Source organism: Solenopsis invicta, chromosome 7 (assembly GCF_016802725.1).
Source record: "Solenopsis invicta isolate M01_SB chromosome 7, UNIL_Sinv_3.0, whole genome shotgun sequence".
In the NCBI taxonomy this organism is placed as follows: Eukaryota; Metazoa; Arthropoda; class Insecta; order Hymenoptera; family Formicidae; genus Solenopsis; species Solenopsis invicta.
Window position 1 is genome coordinate 3729614 of NC_052670.1, and position 20491 is coordinate 3750104.

A 20491-nucleotide genomic window follows, 5' to 3' on the forward strand; every position below is an offset into this window, starting at 1 on the left:
CATACTATTACATATTCAGTATATTATGAGGTTTTCATCATGAGAGTGGCTCTATTAATGCATCCAGACTAACCTCATATTAGCAGCGTGATGATACTCGCTCAAGCCTAGTCTCGCAGCTTCCATTTTCTCCTGCCTACGCCACTTGGCTCGCCTGTTCTGAAACCACACCTGAAACACAAGGACAATTTGTCATTATTTGATTGGAATAACTTAGAGAGAGGGGGAGACATAAATAATAAAACGAACGTACATGTGTTTCAACAGAAATTTATGATATACTTTTCAAGCTTAACCGAAGTTATCTATCGCTCTTCCAATCTTTAACTGATAAGTGACAATATTAGCTGTATTTAATATTTCGTGAACTTAATTTCGCAAATTCATTAAGCTTGCTACGACGTTTGGCTCGACGTAAATCGGGAATAATGGCGACACAAACTCTCATTAGCTGTTGAGACGCGATAATGGTAACGTGTCACTACCGTATACTTGAGGAAGAGGGCACCCTCCTTTCTTCTCATTCTTCCCGCCCTGATCTCAACACCAGACTCGATGTATCGCTTTTGACTTTGTAAAATGTTCGATCTCTGTTACATTATTAAGACTGATTTTCTTATATTACTATTGTAATCGTAGTTTTTTAAGATAAAATAATAGCTGTGATTGTTAAAACTCTTTTAACCTTTAATTAATTCCATTTTCACATGTCTGTTTCTATTTTTTTATTATAATCTTGTTTAGAAAAATTTTTATTTATGTAGCTATTCTTTAAATATTTGATTATTTTAACAGGAAGAAAGAGCTCGCAAAAAGTAGAATAATGAAAAATTTATATTGCAGAATTATTTAAAATACTTAGTGAGAAAGAGTTTTAATCTTTTTATTTTTATCGACATTAGCGTTTTTATCGTATAAATATCATTAATACAAGCGTTAAAGATTATATATAATTTTTATTAAACTGCGTTAAATTATAAATAATTTCTAAAAAAGAGTTTAGATCAATCATTCTGCAATTATTCGCATATTAATAAAGGAAAAGAAAACTTTGCACATTAAATTTTCTTATTAAAAAATGGATTTTGCCACTGCGTCTGCCATTCACAATCGTTAGAATTTTCTACTAACTTTAATATCGAAAACATAAATATGATTGATTCGGAAGAATTTCTCGAGCAAAGGTCCGCATTGCGGATTTACTCTATACATTTCTGAGGTTGACACTTTTAGTTGTATTGGACGAATTTTGGCTTAAGAAGAGCCACACTTGTTTTTTCGACAGAGACTAGTCGTCTGCAAAAATCTAACCTCAGAGAAAGCAGACGGAAATGAGCAAGATAGTAACACAGTAAGTCAGATCAAAAGTGAAAAAAGAGCGGTAAGGGAAGAGAGGAGAGATTTAGTGGGTTTGATAGAAAATGGAGTTCCTTTGGCGGGGTGCGATCATGCGGAGGGCGAGAAAAGTGGTTGCCAAGACTTTCTCCCTTTTCTACTCTCTCTTTCTCTCTCTCTCTCTCTCTCTCTCCCCTCGTCTAACTTTCTCACTCTTTCTCGCTATATCTCTCGACTTCTGCTCTAAAAGGAGGGTTGCAGAAATGTCTCTTTGGGCGGGTCTCCTAGGTCCAACCCTGAAAGCGACGTTGGCTAAGAAAAGGAGGGGGCCAAGAAGAGGGTCGGTCGGTGAGAGATCGGAGGGTGTGAGAGGAGGTCCACCCTTCCATCGGCATTAAGAGGGTAACGAGCCCGTGGGGCGAAATCGAAAGTGAACGAGCGACGCGACGTGACGCGACGCGGTGCGCCTCCAAGGTGGACCCAAGGAGGGAAGGAAACGCCGGAGGGGGCACCCCTGCTCGCCGTGACGGCTCTCGGCCATGTTGATTTCTTTATTGTAACATGGCTGCTGTTGGCAGCTCGCTTAAGTCTATTGCGTTAAGAGCCGATGCTATCGGGGTCTCGGCTTATGAATTATTCAGTCCCGATCGAGACGCGCCCGGGTATAAGGCCCACCGGACGGGTGCCCCGTCCGTGACGAATTCACACGCGGCGGTGAGACGAGCGTGAACCGTCCAGGCCGGGATCCATCGGCGATCGATGAATCTTGATTTTTACTTCGGCAGCTTTAAGATCGGATAAGTAACGCTGAGCAATCAATTCTCTACGGTAGCTGACAACGAATGTGGATAATTGTTCGTTCGTGAATCGCTCGGTTTTCCTGCTATGGTTCATCATCGATAAAGTCCCAAGGGAGTTACGAATCTAAAAATGGAAACGCATCTTAACAATGAATTAATGTCTTAACCAAGACATTTGGAAGATTACAGTTCAAACGCGCATAAGAAATAAACGTATTACTATCTAAGATCTTTTAACAGTAATAACATGGAGGTAATATAGCCATGTATCGCCGCGCACACTTTCGAGATCAGCTCGTCGCAAATTTGTTTATTATTAGACGACGCAAAAATTCTTTTGGCGCCTCCGAAATAATCGGTGACAGGATGAAGCGTCGCGTTCGAATAACGAGGCGACTAGTAAATTGAATATTACTGTCAGGAATGAGTGGCGGTGAATCGTCAGGAGAAGAAAAAGAGAGAGAGAGAGAGGAAGCAAAAGAAAGCAAGAGAGAAACACAGAGAAAAACGCGGAAACGAAGTGAAACGAAGACGGGGTTAAACGTCGGAGGCATCACCCGAGGTTTGGAGCTCAATGCAGAAGAAGGGTGGGGAGGGGGGGAAGAGGAAAGAGGGATGCGGGGGGAGTGGATATCGGAGCATTCCCGGGCTCATCAGGACGATATTCCGCTCTCGAGAACGAGAAGCAATTTTCTTTCCTGGCTCCGTGGATGAGAAAAGGCTACGGACAAGATGCCACGCCGAAATGATGGGAAAATAAGCGAATTTCCCTTCGTATCTCTTATATATCCTTTTCCATCTCGTTCCATCTTGCCTCCCTTTCCCTCCCTTTTCGTCAAGTCTCCCTCTCCCATTTTCTCCTTCTCTCTTTCTCTTTCTCTGCATCCTATGCTTCACCATAACGGTCTCTCTCCGTCTCGTTCATCGAGGACCGACTCGCGTTTAGCGGCGAGAGAACGCGGCGCGCTCTCTCGTTCTCGCTCCTCTCGCGGAAATATAAAGAACAGGGCTAACGCGGCTTAATCTTTTTAGGTCGTAAATTTATTAGAGCAGGTACTTCCACCTTTTCCGCCCGTCTCCGCCGACGTCCTCCTTCTTATCCCTTTCTCTCTCTCTCTCTCTCTTTCTCGGTTCTCTTCCTACCCGACCCGACCAGCCGGCGACGATCCTCGGCAATGATATTGCGAAGGTAAACTCGCTTAGACGGTTTAAATGCAAGAAAATTGAAATAAAATGGAAGTAATTCCGAGATTAAAATTGGACGTCGTTCCGTTGTCGCTGAGAAGCGGCGACACTTTTTCGTGATCTCTTCTCCCCCCCGACTATGCCCCGCTTCCTCCTTGGCGTGTTAGTCTCTGTGAGATTTTACCTGGCACACTCTCGCTCGAGAAACTTCGTGATGCCGGAGTTGCATAATTTGCAAGATTTTGCTGGAAGGTTGACGCGCGGATAAGAGCGCTAATTATCATTATCGCGTTAATGCACAAGTAACGTAACAGAATAACAGTTCTGACTCTTTCGCATAGAATCGTTGAATCCGATGTAATCGGTGAAGAATGCGACTGATAAACGTCAGCTGATAAAGCGCAATTTATTAAAACAGTAAATTATAAATGATACATTGCAAAAGTTATGACTGCAGTATGGAAATCTTTTCTGGAGAATGGAAAGAAAGATAATAATCTTGTCGACCCATCATAGCATCTTATAAAACGATTCCTAAAACAATCTTTAATTTAAATATATAAATAGATAAATTATTTTACAACTGCTCGCGTAGACGCCCTTTTCGTTACATAGAATTTTCTCGAAGAATTTATCAAAATTATAATAGTCTGGAACAACATGGGACTTCAAAGAATTTTACTACAATTTCAATAAAATTTAGCAAAATTTTAGCAAAGTTTAAACAAATTATTTTATATTGTGTTATATACTTTATTATTTTATATAATTATTTTATATGTTATTATTATTTCATGTAATTATTTCATATTATATAGAGATGTGAGACTTAAGCATTTGTGAGGTCGAATCTAATCGAATCGAATCTTTGATAATGTTCGAAATCAAATTGAATGGAATGTAAAATTTTCACGTTGAATCGCATTGAATCGAATCGATCTCTTTGATTCAAATACGAATTAAATTTGAATCAAATTTTCTCAGATTTACATTACATGTTAATTTAAAAATAACAAAGTATTTTCAATGACGTTGCAGATTCTTTTTAACAGATGAAAAATATAATCGCCAAAATATTAGAAAATATAATTCCACAAAATATGTGTTAAGTAAAAATTTATAACAGATACTATAGATGATAAGTGTGAGTGTATTATACCAAGCAATTTTTGTTTTAATTTTGTTCTAAATTCTATAAAATTATACAATCCTATAAAATATTGAAATAAATTTAGGAAGACGATTGTTTATCGTGTACACAAATTTTTAAATCAGTTTATAAGATTTAGAAAAATTTCAAAAATCGACAAATCAGGCACGAGAATTAGTAGGTACAAGATTGCATGGAGATGTAACTAAAACGAACAAAATACATTAACTTTTTAGAATTAAATCACGATTCGAAATTCTTGAACTATTCGCATACTTAATATAATATTTTAGGATAATTTAGTTAAATTTAATTAAAAGTATAGTAAAATTCTTCAAAGTTTATGTTGTTCCATGACGTAATTTTGAGGGTAAATTCCAAGAGAAAATTCTCTCCACGTACCAGATTGCCTAGGTGAATACTAAGTGATATCTAACATGCGATAGATGAATGTATGGATGATGTTTCCAATGACTGGACGCAACAACAGCTCTCGTTCTCTTTGGTAACATACGGTGACGAGCACTCGACGAGCAAGAAGCATATCGCGCCGAAAATCACTCCCGAACTCTATCTATCGTACGAGCTTTTTTTCTCCCCCACACATGTACCTACACGCATACGATCGCCTCTCATCCTGTCTTTCTTTTTCTCCCTGACTCTCTCTCTCTCTCTCTCTCTTTTCCGTCTCTCTGAGTGAAACGCATCGTTCCGGGACGATGGTCGCTTTATACTCGACGGCGGCTCTCGTCGAATTCGGATTAGCGCCGGCAAAAAGGTATTCGAGGTGTTCACGCCACGTCGAGTTCATTGTTGCCGACTGGAGTATTAACAGATTTCGGGCATTGTTCCCCCGTGGCGGTGGCGGCCTGTGAGGCCTCCGACAGAGTTGCGTGGACGCGCGCGAAGACGTCGCGGTTATGTCTATCTCTAGCGACGCAATGAGAATTTTCGGAGAAACGCAGATCGCGTTCAAACATTTTTCTTTCTGTAACAAATCTTTTGAAAAATCTGTCAAAGAGATTTATAAATCACATGCCATTCTTTAAAAAAAAAAATGCAATAACGCATTGTAACTAATTTTTAAAAAAAAGTAATTTGTAAAAAAAAAGAAATCTATCAATAACTGATACTGAAATATCATTAGTTACTGATATAATAATCAGGTTATTGAAACATTATATCAGTTCTTTTTTTAAGAGATATATCTGGGACTAGGAAATTGGTATTAAAACGGTAAATTTAGAACGCGTGAAAAAGCAGAATTTGAAAGAAATTTCGTTTCACAAACAAAGCTATTTATTAAATAAGAGATTAAAAGATTCATAAATTATATCAATACGTTAATCAGTAGTAAGAACAATAGATGCACGCTAATTTGTTAACATGTACAAAATATGAAGATCTTTTTCTTCTCGTAGCTAATTATCTTGTATTTTGCGTCTCTTGCTCATACGAGATCGCGGCTCGATAAAAGTCGAATGGGGTCCAAGTCGTGCGAGATGGTTATTAAAACCTTTACGATGGAGGAGATTAATGTGTCTTCCTATTAGTGCTTTGCGCAAAATCGGGATGACGTTGACGTTGATATCGACGTCTTTCCTATAGGATGCCGACAGTTCACGAACGTTTTACGGGCGCAGTGTGGGGCGGTGCCAAACATGCATGAATTATTTATTTTCTCGCACCATGGCGCGTCACGCGAGAAACTTAATTAAATTGACAATACTTCAGTGTATCAGCAAAATCATTTTCCGCGATGAGGGAGTAGTTGTTAACTTTTTCATTGAGAAAATAACATAATTTGATTTTCGGTTTTCCAAACTCATATTAAATGTTGAATTAGGTATAATAATTTGTGGAATTTTTTTTATTGAAAACGAATTATCCAACTGCATTCGATAATTTGTCATTTTCGGCGAAGAGAGATTATTAGAACGATTTTTATTATCTTTTGATCATTTTCACAGTCATTTAATGCTCATTAATATTTTCTGCCTGGAGTTTGTCAAGCAGATCAAATAAACTAGTTTCAAGAAGCTAATGTGTGTATGTGTGTGCGATGTTCATACGTGTAAAGTAATAGACATCATTATAAATGTCAACAATAGATATAGTCAGAAATATTAAGTATTCACATCGTTCTACAAAGTGACTGCTGTACATTTTATTTTATATATAAACGATATTTTAAATGTACATTTAAAACATCGTTTGTATATAAAAATTACTTGCAACGATAATTTTTTATGAAACTCGTTACGAGATGAGATGATGCGTGAAATTAGTCTCTTAATTTAACGTATATTCACAAATCTTCTTCAGAAAATATATTATTTATGAATAAAATTGTCATCGCTGTTAACTAAATTTTAACTAAAGATAAAGCGGTGTAAAAAAATGGAACTTTTATCTTAAGTTTAAAATATCTGTTGCATATGCATGTAATTATTCTTAGACATCGCAGATGTAAATGCGATTTAATTATTTTACTTGTTTTTATGGCTCTATTAGAGAGAAATAAAACTCCAGTTAAATTCCAGTTAGTTAACATTTCGCAACTGTTCCGTAGCCGATTATTTCCCATTATTCCGATTACCTTCTACCTCGTTCGAGGAATTATTCCTGGCTCTTAAAGACAACAGGCTGATAGTGGTTCGATTGTTACGCGTGCGGCACGATAGCCGCGCGTTCAACAACCGTAATCATCGATGTTAATAGCCCTAGCTAAAAAGACCAACGCTACCATTAATTCGCGAACAAGGAAAAAGACGGATGAGGTTATTTTTCTTCCGGATGTATTACAAGTCTATCAAAGCCCTATCGTCGTACACTACGACAATCGTGGATAAAGGGAGAAAGACGGAGGGGGGGAGGGGTGTAAAAAGAGCGAGAGAGAGAGAGAGAAAGAGAGAAGGAAGAGGGGACACGTTTCGAATATAAGCCTAGATTCCGGTCCATGGTACCGCGGTATGCATAGAGAAGGGAGATGTTTGGAGAGGGTTGAAGTCTATTATTCACCGCGCTTTTTATGCCCTTCATCTCCCTCTTTGCCCCTCTCTCTCTTTCCCTGTGCTATTTCCCCTTCTCTGCTTTAGCCCTGTCAAACTGTCGGCCAAATTCAATCCTATGCAGTTGTTCTCATTTCGCTCTTCTTCTTATGTGCGTAGATTCGTCCGCATTGTGGTTGAATCGTCGCTAATTGATAGTCTTACATTAACGTTAATTATGTCGGTTTACACAAATGTGAATTATGCGAAATTAATTTGCACGTTTTTTATTTTAATGTTTCCTTTTGTACACAATCTTATCGTACTCGAGCATATGAATGCTATAATATGCACACGCATAAGAATGATTGTTTTTTTTTTAATCAATACTTAAATTAAAAATAAAACTGAAAAAAAAGAAATTAATAAATATTTAATTTTTGTTGTAAATCAAATAATTGCAAGAAAGCAAGAAAAAAATATTATAAATATTACAATAGGGATCGAAAAAGTATAAAAAAATTGAGTCAATGTGAAAAAATTATTGTAATTGAAAAATTAAATCATTATTTAACTTTAACAGAAATTGTTTACGAAACAATTTCTTTTTATTTAATAATAATTTATGTATATTTATGAAATTATATTATGTATAACAATTGAAAAAACTGATGTACGGCTGAATATTGCTCGATAATTTAATTTCTTTTCAAGTGATTAAGCTGCGATTTCACACCAGGTGTATCCATTCTTATAAGTTTCAGAGAACTTTCAAGTATGATACAAGTGAGCACCGCTGACGGCATCCTCCAATAAAGCCACCCCTGTCGTTGCGTGTAATCACCCTTAAACACTCCAACGCCCCGGCCTAACCCCGTCGTACTGCGATACAATACTAATGTGTTACAAATAACATCCCAAACACGAGGCGATTTCACTTTTACAATGCGACTAAACGGCTCGTCGTAACGCCGTACACGAATCCGCTACGGATCGTTCGTTTGTTGTTCTCGAGTGGTACCTCGCGTCGCACAATGATTCGTTGGATGATCCTTAGATCACGAGAACTACGAGAGTTTTTGTCACGAAGTCACGGAAATTTCAATCATTTTCTTATTCCATACATTATATATTTGACAAATAACTGCATAGCAAAATAAAGAAATAGTATAATGCCAAGTTAGCTTTACTTAAAATTTACATGTGTAACCATAAATAACCATTAATTAATAATCATAAAAAATATTAGAGTTGGGTAATCATTTAGCGTGACACAGAATTTTATAATAAAACATTATATATCGCAATTATTAAAATCCGAGTCTTAAAGCGTCATTATAAAATTCTAATTATTTTATAAGATTCCCGTTGCAGATATTAAAAAATTCCTAATTAGCACTGCATTTCTTTAGATGAAAAATCAAGAATTTATTTTATTTTAATGAACAATGAAAAAATTTTCAAACACAACGAATTTTTCCTTTGAATTCAGGTTTGCAACAAAGTTCCAATTGTTTTAACCTATAAACTGGAGCGCGTTCACCATTTTGCAATTCTCAAAAAATTATTTACAATGCGCAGTATGCGAACAACGTACTTTCGAGCAGCGCGTGCGATCGGGAGGGTGGCGTGAATGAGAGACCGCGCAGAAATTCGACAAATTAGCCGTATGGCCCGCGTATTTTGACACCGTGCCCACATTGTCTGGCCCGGTCGTTGTATTTCCTCGCTATACACTCGCTCTCGCGGCGACGAGATCGGCTCCGAGTGAATGCATCCTTTGTGCAGGAAGCTATTTACCAGACAATATGTTTGCGCCGAAAACGAGGCTTTCAAACAGATCTCTCTGCGTATGTGCGCGAGCTTTTGTCACTTGTGCATAGTTCGGAGGAAAGCTCTGTGAAGTCGCCGATCGGAACGATGACTTTTCAGATCCTTTTTTTCTCCCGTATCCGGAATACCGCAGATACACAAATTGCATCCTTTTTAATTCCGCTGAACCAAATCCATCATTCCTACATACGTCTGCTACGTCCAATTTGCGTCGCATTTCTTTCCTTGCCGTCATATAAATTGTTGGAGTTTACGTCGTAACACGATAAATATGCATATAGCATAGGGCAAACGCGATAGTAAGAAAAGAAACATTTAGTTAACTTTGGTTAGCGTTAAGAGGGAAGTCGAAGGAATTAGACTCGAGAGAGAATTAGACCCGGGAACTCTGGATCGCGGCGCGCGCGAGCATTTAACACCATTAAGTCACGTCTGTGCATTCGAAATTACGCTGCGACGTGCATTCACAGTAGCAACGCCGTCGTTTCGCGTTTCATGGCTGTGTGTTCTGCCGCATACAATCCTGGTGACTGTACCGCAATTAAGACTGCTCGTTTATAGAGATACTCATCAGAGTCTGGCCAATGCGCCACTTTCAGCGAACCCCTCTCTCTCTCCCCTCTTTCTCACTCACCTTCTCTCTCTCTTTCTCTTTCTGTGGATTACTTTCAGTTAAATGAAATTAACATAAAATACCATTTGTACTGGATTGCAAACAACTAAATAGAATAAAATCTCGTACCTGCTATTAACTTTACCACAAGTGTAATATTTATTATTCTCTTATTGTCAGTGGCTCGGATATAACAGTGCCAATAAATAGAGCAGCAAAGACGAATGCACATGTCGCAGTAATCATTAAATTGTTAATATTTACTTTCGCGTGTGTCGTTCCCTTACAACTGTACTATATTTCTTTCAAGTTAATCTCTTGTCAGTGCAATTTTATTTTTTTCTAATAAAGTTTAGTGTTTTACGCTGCTTTGAAAAAATACCGTTTTATGACATTTGTGGCAAATGGCTCTAATTTTCATCGCCGCTTCCTTCGAAACGGGAAACAGCGGGGAAAAGCGAATTCGTGAAAACACGAGGAAGAGAGAGAGAGAGAGCGAGAGAGAAAAAAAGTCTGTCGGCGGTGGAAAAAAAAGCGAGCGAGATATAAAAGAAACACGCTCGCGACCGTAAGTGCGCTGCACGTGAAAATCCGTCGCCGATGTAATAACTCTAATAACTCGTAATAAAGCCCGGGTGGAGTCGTATTAGCGTCAGGAGCACGCGTGGGCGCACAAAGGGCGGCCGCCCTCGACAAACACTGTGACTTTTGATGATTATTAACTTCATGGGCCAGCCACGGTCGACCGGGAGATGGGTATGCAGAGGAGGAAAGGACCGGGAGTGGTGGAAAAGGACGGGAGACGGGGTGGAGGCGAAGGGTGTAGGCCGTAGACAGTAATCTGTTGCCCCGGAGGCTTTCTGGTCCTGGTTGAAGCCTCCCCTCTTTCTGTCGCTCTCTCTCCCTCCACAGCCCTTCCTTCCACCTTCCACGTGCCCGCCCTTCGTGGCTCTTCGCTCGTACTTCTGCCCCTACCTCTGGTCGACGCCTGGGAACCAAATTAATAGTTGGTTCTGCCTGGATATATCTCGAATTCGTTGTATTCCCCGGCGAGAGAGTGACCCCGAGCTTCCCTTCCTTCCTTCCTTCTCTTTACGTGAATACACGTCGCGCGTGGGCACACTGCCTGTACGTGTGTACGTGTGTGTGTTTACGTGTGCGTTTGTCGGTCTCTTCTCCGGCTGCGTTTGACATCGGTTACTCGTTAAAGGGCCGCGAGATGCCTCGATAAAGCCGGGGCTCTTTCGTAGTCGAATGGCTTTAATCAAACGGGATTTGGAAATTGATAATTGGCACGATCTCTCTACGTCAGGGTCGTTTCAGAGAGAACTTTTAACGGGATCGCGGACGCTCCGATCGCGGGCGCTCCATACCCCGAGATACAACCTTGCACCTTTCGAAGAATCGTGTGGCATGGTTACACAGTTCGTATTGAATCTACTTCGTAGATTCGCTTTCCGACGAATGTAACATAGATTATTCACGTGACAATCGACAATTTTTATTAATCGCGATCAAATTACTTGCGACTGATCGACTAAATGACAATACGAAATTACTAAAAAGAAAAATCTTCCCGAGAACCCGCTTTCTATGTCATTCTTCTAAATTTATCGTATTCCTGGCACTTTTATCTTGACAATTTCACCGTTTATAAATTGCCATTTTCCATTCTTTCGCTTCCTATCGAATCGGTAGTAGGAAGCGTCGTATCATTAATCCCTGTTTCGACGCCAGACGTGGCAACGATAAACGACGTCGAGGAACGATCCGAGATGGACATGTTTATCCGCCGGACAATTCGTCTCGTCTTTATCGCAGTATCTCCGCGCGAACACGGCAGTTTAACGTTACTAATCCCAATACGACCCAAGCGCGCTATTGCTGCGCCCGCCGTGCACGCGTGGAGGTGCACCAGGGGGACAGAGATACCTGCGAGATCCTCCACGAGACTCGAAATCTCAAACTGTTGAAACGGATATATTTTCACGGGGTGACATTCATCCCCGCCCTATGCAGAGGCTCGCCCGGGCTGCCTTTGTAAGGGATCTCACCACGGCTGCATTCTGCATCTACGCGCATGCAGCGGCGAGAAATCCGATCTTAAAGCACCGTGGAAAAAAAGAGAGACGAGCCAATAAGGTCCCCGTTGATATCCCGCCCGGGGGCGAGCGGCAAGGAGAATGCCGCCGGCTCTGAAGGTACCCGGTGGAACTGAATACGTTTGTACCTGGGCCCGCGACAATGGCCGCCGTAATTCGATTACAAGGACCGCCAGCTAATTGTTAATTGCCGGCCTCAGGACCGATAGAACGCCGACAACGGCTTCATAATGTTATACGCGATATTAAAACGAGCAGGCACGTACCGAATGTACCGTGTGTCCTATATGGAAGCTCCTCCGCCCGCTCGTGACGCAGAAAGAGTCGGCGAGTAGTCAAGGAAGCCCCTCCATGGGAAATCCTTTGCTATTTTTCTGTCTTATTAATCCTCAATTAGCGTAGTACGTCTTTCGCTACTGACGGCGCTTTTACGTCTATCCAAATCTAAAGAATTAATTGTTCTTCTCGGCAGATGCGTTTTTTTTTTTTATTTTGAATGATGCAAAAGAATGATGTAAAAGAATATATGTGCATCGTTTTTCAGTATACACTGAATTTTTAATTAGTGAGAATACCCTTCTTTTAATCGAAATGTCTGAAAGACAGTGAATGAATGATCACTGATGATTATAGTTATAAGTATAGCATTGCAAATTAGAGTGAATAGCACACTGATTCCAATTTAGAGACTACGTTTCTCAAAAATATTACATCGTATATTAATTCTAGAGCTGAATTTTCACCCAAGTGCTTATTCAAGCTTAGTATAGTTTTTGTTATTAAAATTTTAATAATTTAAAGTTTAAAATAATATTTAATAAGATTTTTTTACATTAAAATAATGTTAGTTCAGTTAGTTTAACACTTTACAATTTATAAAGAATAAAATATTTAACAAGATTCTTAAAACTTTCAAAAAATTTTTAGTTGAATATATAGATAAATTTTTACGCAAAATATTATAATTAACATAAAAAAAATATGATTTGCGCTAATTCAAGCTTAGTACAGGTTTTGTTATTAAAGTTTTGATAGTTTAAAGTTTAAAATAATATTTAACAAGATTTTTTTTATTAAAATAATGTTAGTTCAGTTAGTTTAACACCTTGCAATTTATAAAGTAGAAAATATTTAACAAGATTCTTAAAAGTTTAAAAAAATTCTTAATTAAATATATAGATAAATTTTCATCCAAAGCATTATAATATCAACATCAGAAAAATATGATTACGTTCTAGGGTAAATGTAAATTACAAAGACAATTGGTGAAAATGATGAGAGATCGATGGTGTAGCATTTATAAGAGCAAGCAGAAATTAACAATGTAATATTATGACGTCACCTATAAAGACGGTATAAAATTAACAAAGAGATAATACGTCATCTCCTTGACAAATATTCTCGATTAGATCCTTGTTCTAATCGTTTTAGTAATTTGTGCGAACAAATTGTACGGGGACCAACACGCTTTTCTCTCCAGACACTTTTCGTGCTTATCGGCGATAGCTACGGCGCGTGCACCCTTAGTGTTTAACAGCTAATCTGCCAAATGAAGTGTTTTTGTGTTTGAGCACAACACTTCGTCTCAATAGAGGAGCAAAACCGCCCTCGGGAAAAGGGTTGCTCCGACATGATTGATGCTCGAGGGGGCAGGGCGAGGGTCTCCCAACCCTTTTTAGTCAAGCGCTAAACGGAGTGCTTAATTGAGCCACAGACCTCAGAACCTTGGACAGCTAATCTCCCGAAGACATCTACGGGAACGACGGACTCCGTCTTCCGTGCCGTCGACTAACCTTCGGCTTTATTTGCCGCGAACGTTTTAAGTTTTTTGTCAAATGATCGAAAGTCGAAACACCGAAACCTCATTTGATTTTGCCGATCACCGAATACTTGATTTCGCCGATTAAACCAGCATTTCTTTTTCTATTAGTTAAGCTACTAATAAAAATTAAATAATGCGGTTTAAATATTTTTTATATGTGTGCGTGCTTTTCTTTTCTAAAATTTTTTATTTCTATATTTTTGTTTCTATATTTTAAATTACATTTGTATTAGAGACTTGTGAATCAAAGTTTTTTAACGCCAAATCAAATCGAAATGAACTAAATTAAATTGAATCGTTGAAATATAAATTTTAATTAGCAGCACAATTATTATTAAATTAAATATTATAGAGATAATAACAAAAGTTTTATATATTGTAAGAAAAATAATATAATTGTTTGTACAACATAAAGTCATTTCTAATATAATTTGATAAAATTGATAATATACTCTCTAAAATCTTTGGAGTGGAATCCCACTCTAAAAGTGTGAAAATTCTGCCAGTCTTGATAAAGAGTGGCAGGATTTTCATTCTTTTAGAGTGAAATTCCACTCTTTTAGATAAAATTCCACTCCAAAAAATTTAGAGAGTATGTAATTTGTATTCAAACTTTTTAGATGTGAAATTTTTGATTAATTCAGATTTGAATTAAAAAAATAATGTAATACAAAAAATTAAAAAAAATGCATTTCTCGGTCAAAGCTAATCGTAATAATATTTTCATATCAATTATAAAATATATTTTTCAGTTCTAGAGACTACATATGATTCTATAAACTAATATGATTTGTCAGATTTAAAATACAGTCGCAAACTGAAGCTAGAAATAATATTTCAAATTAATTTAATCGTCAAGTTTTAAATAACGATGCTATAAGCGGTTTAAAAAGATTGTAAAGAATTTATTGAGAAAAATAGCTTCCAACTAGGGTACGAACTTGGAATTCTCTTATTTCGTGACGAGTGACATACTAATTTGACTACCGTGACATGTGGTGATATTCATCGCAACAACTAGTATTAATTTGAGAGAACGTCTTTCTTTCAAGTGACGTGTACAAACAATAATAAGTTGAATATTAGATCAAGAATTAAATCCGAACCGAATCGATTGTGTATACGTACAGTTTGCGAGTGACATTTCTAATTTGTACATGTCTTGATAATTGTTATACATTTTTTTAACGTTTATATTAAAAAGTGATAATTTTATTTATTTTGTTTATAGTAATTAACAGAAAGTTGATGGAAAGCTGTTCCTCGAGACATTATATACGTGACAAACTACAGTAGCAAGTCTCACGACATTCAATCTCAGATTTCATATTACTCGCTATCTAATTTCGTCTGTGTTCCCAGATAGATTTTTCATCGCGTGTACCCTTCCCGATTGAAACCGCCCTTCGCGTCAGGCCGCAACAAGGTGGTGTGTGTACGCGCGCGCGTATGTATGTTGTGTGTGTGTGTGTGTATGCGTTGGTGTGTGTGGGCGCGTATGTATGTTGTGTGTGTGTGTGTGTATGCGTTTGTGTTTGTGTGTGTGTATGTGTATATGTATGCGAGGAACGAAAGGACGAACACTGGCCCGTAATGGAGTTTCCAAATATTCGGGGAGCCCTCGCTCAATTTCGAACAATTTGCATTTAGGGTGAAGTGCAATTAATAGAAGCGGGGTGTTGTCCCGCGCCATTCCACGCCTATTAACACTATATTCCGCGGGAGTTTAGCATATCGAGGGTGCAATATTGAGTTACGCGACAGTAATTATAATACTCGTTAGACGGCGCTGCGACAGAGTTCGTTCTCTCCGCGGTCTCTCCAAGAATCGAAGGACGCGTTTCGTCCTCCGGCTGAAGGCTTCCGACAGTCTGCTACGTAAGTCACAAACGACGCGCGCCATATTTTGTCGGCTGTACTAACGATTTCTATTTAATTACAGTCAATGTCAATACTGCGCTGCTAGCATTGTTGTTGTGCCTGTAATTCTTGTTGACACATTCTCAACTGTTGCTAAATTTCAGGGGGATTTTTGTGGTATGTCTAACAAAAATATTTATTAGCTCTATCAAAATCCATCGTCGAATTCGTTTCGCTTCTCTCATCTTCCTCCTCGAATGATAAAAATGGAAAGAATTACATCGCACTTCAATGAGAGATAATAAAAATTTTTAATACGAAATGTTCGTTTTGATTGCTATTAACTGCAACTTTAATTTTGCACGATCCACACACACGCGATAAAATTATGAAAACAATAGCGTCGTCGCTAAAGTAATTCAGCTAATTCTGATCGGATCGGCATAGCGACAGCAATCGACTGGATTAATTCGGGCTATAGATCTGTACAATTTCTGGAGCCGTCCGCAATTTCGCCCCGTCCGCCTCGGAAGCCAATCGTTTCCCGCCGTCTGATTTATTCTCACGCGTTTGTCACGGTGACTCGATTACGCGATCGCGCGACATTTCTACCGTGTGTTCCTCATCCCCGCCTCCCACCCTGCCGGGGTCCCGCCCGAAGGAACGCGCCCGTCCCTTTATTTTTTTTTCCTCTCCTTGCAGGCGCGCCCTCCGTCGTGCGCGGGGCAGGTGCCGTCGCTCCCACGATCTTCGCTATTTCCCGCCGGGCCATTTTCCCCGCTCGCGGGCTTTTCGCGCCTAGCGCCGGGCCATTATCTTATTTTCCGCCTGGAAACATCGCACCCACAAGAAAAACGATCCCGAGCGGGAGGCCGAGGGGCGCGGGGCGGACGGAAAGGCGGCCATCGGACCGGGGGAGATTGGGGGAAGTGCTTTCGCGTAATAACATTTGTATCCGCGAGCGCCTTTCCTCTCTTGATATCGAGCCGGGCGTTTTATCCCCGGCTAACGCGAGAATTCTCCCTGACCCGACCGACGCCTCGGAATTCCCCGTGTCGAGAATTAGAAAGCGCGTTATTGGCGCCATTACTAGCCCCGTCGGGCAAGAAGCAAGTCCGCCTGTCGGCCAGGCGCGATAAGGGGAGGGCGATAAAACGGGAGGCACGCTGCTTGTAACCTTTGTTGATGTAATTAGCGATGAGCACTACGAGGCTTTACGATTCCATTTCACACGTACATTCTCTCTCTCGGTGACTCTCACTTTTTTATTCAACAATTATATAACTTTTTTTTCATATATTAGAATGAGACTCGTAACTTCCTACAGTTTTTGTGAACGCTGAATGTGAATCTGGTTTTCAAATTGCTCCGTCATAGTTTTGAGAAATTTGAAATTAAAATTGCAAAAAAGGATTATTTTCACGTATTTTGTTAAGTCATCTACGATATGTGGCGTGCTAGAGAAGTTTCATTGCAATTAAATTAAGTATGTTAGGATTTTCAGTCTTAAAAAATTTTTTGTGTCGGCTATGATTAAGATATTCATGGTATGAAAAATCTCTATATAAATTTTTTAATAAAATTGAACCATAATTTAATTTTTATCGGCTATACTAACTCAATTATTTTAATTTTTAATTTGTACTCATTGTCAGTAGCATGAAGGTCTTTATAAATAAATTTTTGCGAAATTTTCAACTTTTTTAAGTTTTAACATTCGCCATATTGAATCTACTGAATTTGTCAAAATTGACAAATTCAATAAATCATTCAATTTTAACAAATTCAATAGAGTCGATATGGCGAATGTTAAAACTTTAAAAATTCCGAATTCGTGCGTAGCTTAAAAACTTTTAAATTTAAATATAGTTAGAAGAGTATTTGGTGAATCATCAATGATTTAAATTCACAGATTTTCCGCAATAAATTTTATGACTATAAATACTTTATTAATTATGGCCAGTACAAAAAATTACTTTTAATGGTTGAAAGTTCTAACAATATACTTTGATTGCAATAAAGCTTTTTCAGCACTTCGCATATTGCAATTACAATATGACAAAACGTGGAAATAGCTCTTTTTCGCAACTCTAATTGCAAATTTCTCAGAATTATGATGGAACAATTTGAAATTCGTATTTTGCACTCAAAAAATTCCAGAAAATGTTTAATCCTGTTCTGATGTTTTTTTTTGGAGTCTGCAATTATTGAAAGACAGAATTGAATTAATAATTGCGCCAACCGTTCTATTATAATTTTTGAGATGTCTGAGAAGATATTTCTATATAGTTTTTTAATGATTTTTTTTTAAAGGAAATGTTTCTTAACAATGTATTAAGCTCTTTTTATATTAATCTTTAATGCCTGCTATACATGTGATAAGAAATCGCGATTGAAAGATACGTAAAGCACATATTTCGTTTGTGTGTATTACACTTATGTTGAAAAAAGGGACAATATTTGTCTACTTTGAGCGATATGTTTGGAGATTATTGACCGGCGCGTTTACGCGAACATTAGTTTGATTTATGTATTATGGCCGGCAACAGATTCAGGTGTCATTAGTCGACCGTGACCTCGTGCGAGAATTCTCACTGCGTGCTCTGCGTGGTAAACAGGTTTATGGCGCTCACATATGGGTATTAATAACGCGGCGAAAGCTCACGGGTCTCGGTTGGTTGACTGGGCGAGGGGTACGTGAGAATCGCGCCCCCCTCCCTCCCCTCCATGTAAACCGTGGGGGATTACTTAATCCGCTTGGCGGGGTTCTCGCGAAAATTGCGGCGATTCGCTCGGAAGAGTCGGCTGTGCGCGATTCATACTGAAGTAAACGAACGGGATTCGATCAATTAAAATGTTATGAAGTTTAACGCGTTAGAGTGTGTAATAAAAATTAGCAAACAGATCGAATAAAAAAAAAAAAAAAAAAACAATAGCAACACATACGAACAATGCACGCGCGCGTCGCTTTTCGTCTTTTTTTGCCGCGTCCAATCGAAAGTAAAAGAAAAACAAATGGAGGAGAGATATCTCTCACTGCGCAAGACTTAACATTTATCGAATAACGTCAGTGATCACCGCATTTGATTTGCCAGACACGATTCTTTCCAAGCACATCGGCGTGTGTGCGTTGTTAACGTCATCGGCGCCGATAAATTCGCCATGCGGAAAAAGCGCGAGCAAACGCAAATTATTACTCGATTTTGCGAGCGCGGAGCGACAAAAAGTTTTAATTTTCATGAGGTGACATTTAACGTGGAAAAAAAAAACTAAATAAATAAGCGATCCGCCCGTCAATTTTTTAATTCTCCTCCACTCCCTCGTTCGCGGCATGTTGCATACGCAATTGCGCTCTCGCTGCGTCGCCGCGTCGCGTCGCGTCGCGTCGCGTCCCGTTACGTTGCACTGCGTTGCGTCGCGTCGCGTCGCGTCGCGCAGAGAAATTCGCGGCAGTAGCCATGGTTACGCCCGTTCGCCGACGGGTTGGGCGGAGGCGGCGTGCGTGACTAATTTGACACCCCATAGATATAGGTGCGCCCCAGACAGTCACCTGCGATTCGTGCCGGGCTCGTGTCAGCGCTAACGATCACGATTCGGCCCCTAATAATCCCGAATTAAACGCTCCGATAAGCGCTTTCGCTATCGACCGCCGGGAAAAGGATGCCGCCGAATCCGCCGCAAGATCCCGGTAGCCGTGCGAACAATCAGTTGCGCCGGTTACCTTTTAGATACTGCCACGGGTCAAATGCCAATTAATTAGCCTGCCTGTGGAAAGTAAAAATGAGACAGTCCCGAAATACTGAAGGCTGTAAAAAAGTAAAGCTGTATTTTGTACGTTCGACATTTTTGTGTCAATTATACGTATTTGAGATGCTGCTCAATTTTGATCAGTTGTTTTAGCGATTAATGCTTTCTGTCAACACAATATCTGAAATAGAAATTAATGAGATTAAAAATTTTGAGAGGATAGGTTTTCACCAATTATGACGAGCTGCATCTAAAAATAATGTCGACAACGGATAGTGAAGTTTTGTTTAAATAATAATTATATTGCGAGTGTAGGGAAAATCCTTAATTTTTGAGTAGGTGTTTGCGTTAAGTGCCGCTACATATTGCAGCATTAAACAATTTATTTGTCGAGCGTTTGTTTAGCGCAGATGCGAACGCGTGCGTCTTCGAGCGAGGTTTCCATGCCGACATGCCGGTAAATAATGTTAAACAGCGCCGTGTGAAGGGGTATATTCCATCTGCACCCCTTTATTACGTCGGCATTGCCTTGCCGTGGTATCATTTTTCTGTCGCGAGAAACCCTGGCACATTGTAACCCGCACGAGGAGCTGATGGTCACCGCCTTTGAGATACGCAGAATGCTGAAAAAGATACGCACACACACACACACACACACACCTAACCAAGCCGCAAAGAGAAAATGAGCGAGATTCTATAATGCAAATGAATAGCTTGTTTCTAAATCGAGCGAAATTACAATGTAGTTAATAACTAGACTTTACGTGTTCATTTTTGAGCAAAGTCTTCAGTCTTATTCGGTAGACGATCGTTTCGACGTCGCGTGGACATAACCAGCGGGTCGCTTAAATTATCGCATCGAGGAGAGATATTAGCAATGCTCGCGCGTTTATTGATGAAAAAACAGCGCGGTGCAACCGACACGGCCCGAATTTCCTTCCGAATAACGCAGGAAGGAACGGAAGATCGTTTTTTTAATTGCGCTTTTGAAAGCTGTTAGAAGGCCATCGGCACAACCCCGATATCAGCCTCGCGACCTCTCTTCGAGCCCGGG

The 20491-nt window shown here is 39.4% G+C and overlaps 1 protein-coding gene across 2 annotated transcripts in view; it reads right to left on the minus strand.

Annotated features, from left to right (window-relative positions):
- Positions 1–20491, minus strand: part of LOC105199936 (retinal homeobox protein Rx1) — a 51161-nt gene that overhangs the window by 2289 nt on the left and 28381 nt on the right. For both annotated transcript variants that reach the window (XM_011167270.3, XM_026130459.2), the window contains exon 3: positions 74–171. In XM_011167270.3, coding sequence (XP_011165572.1) covers positions 74–171 — 98 coding nt within the window. The remainder of the gene's footprint in view (positions 1–73; positions 172–20491) is intronic.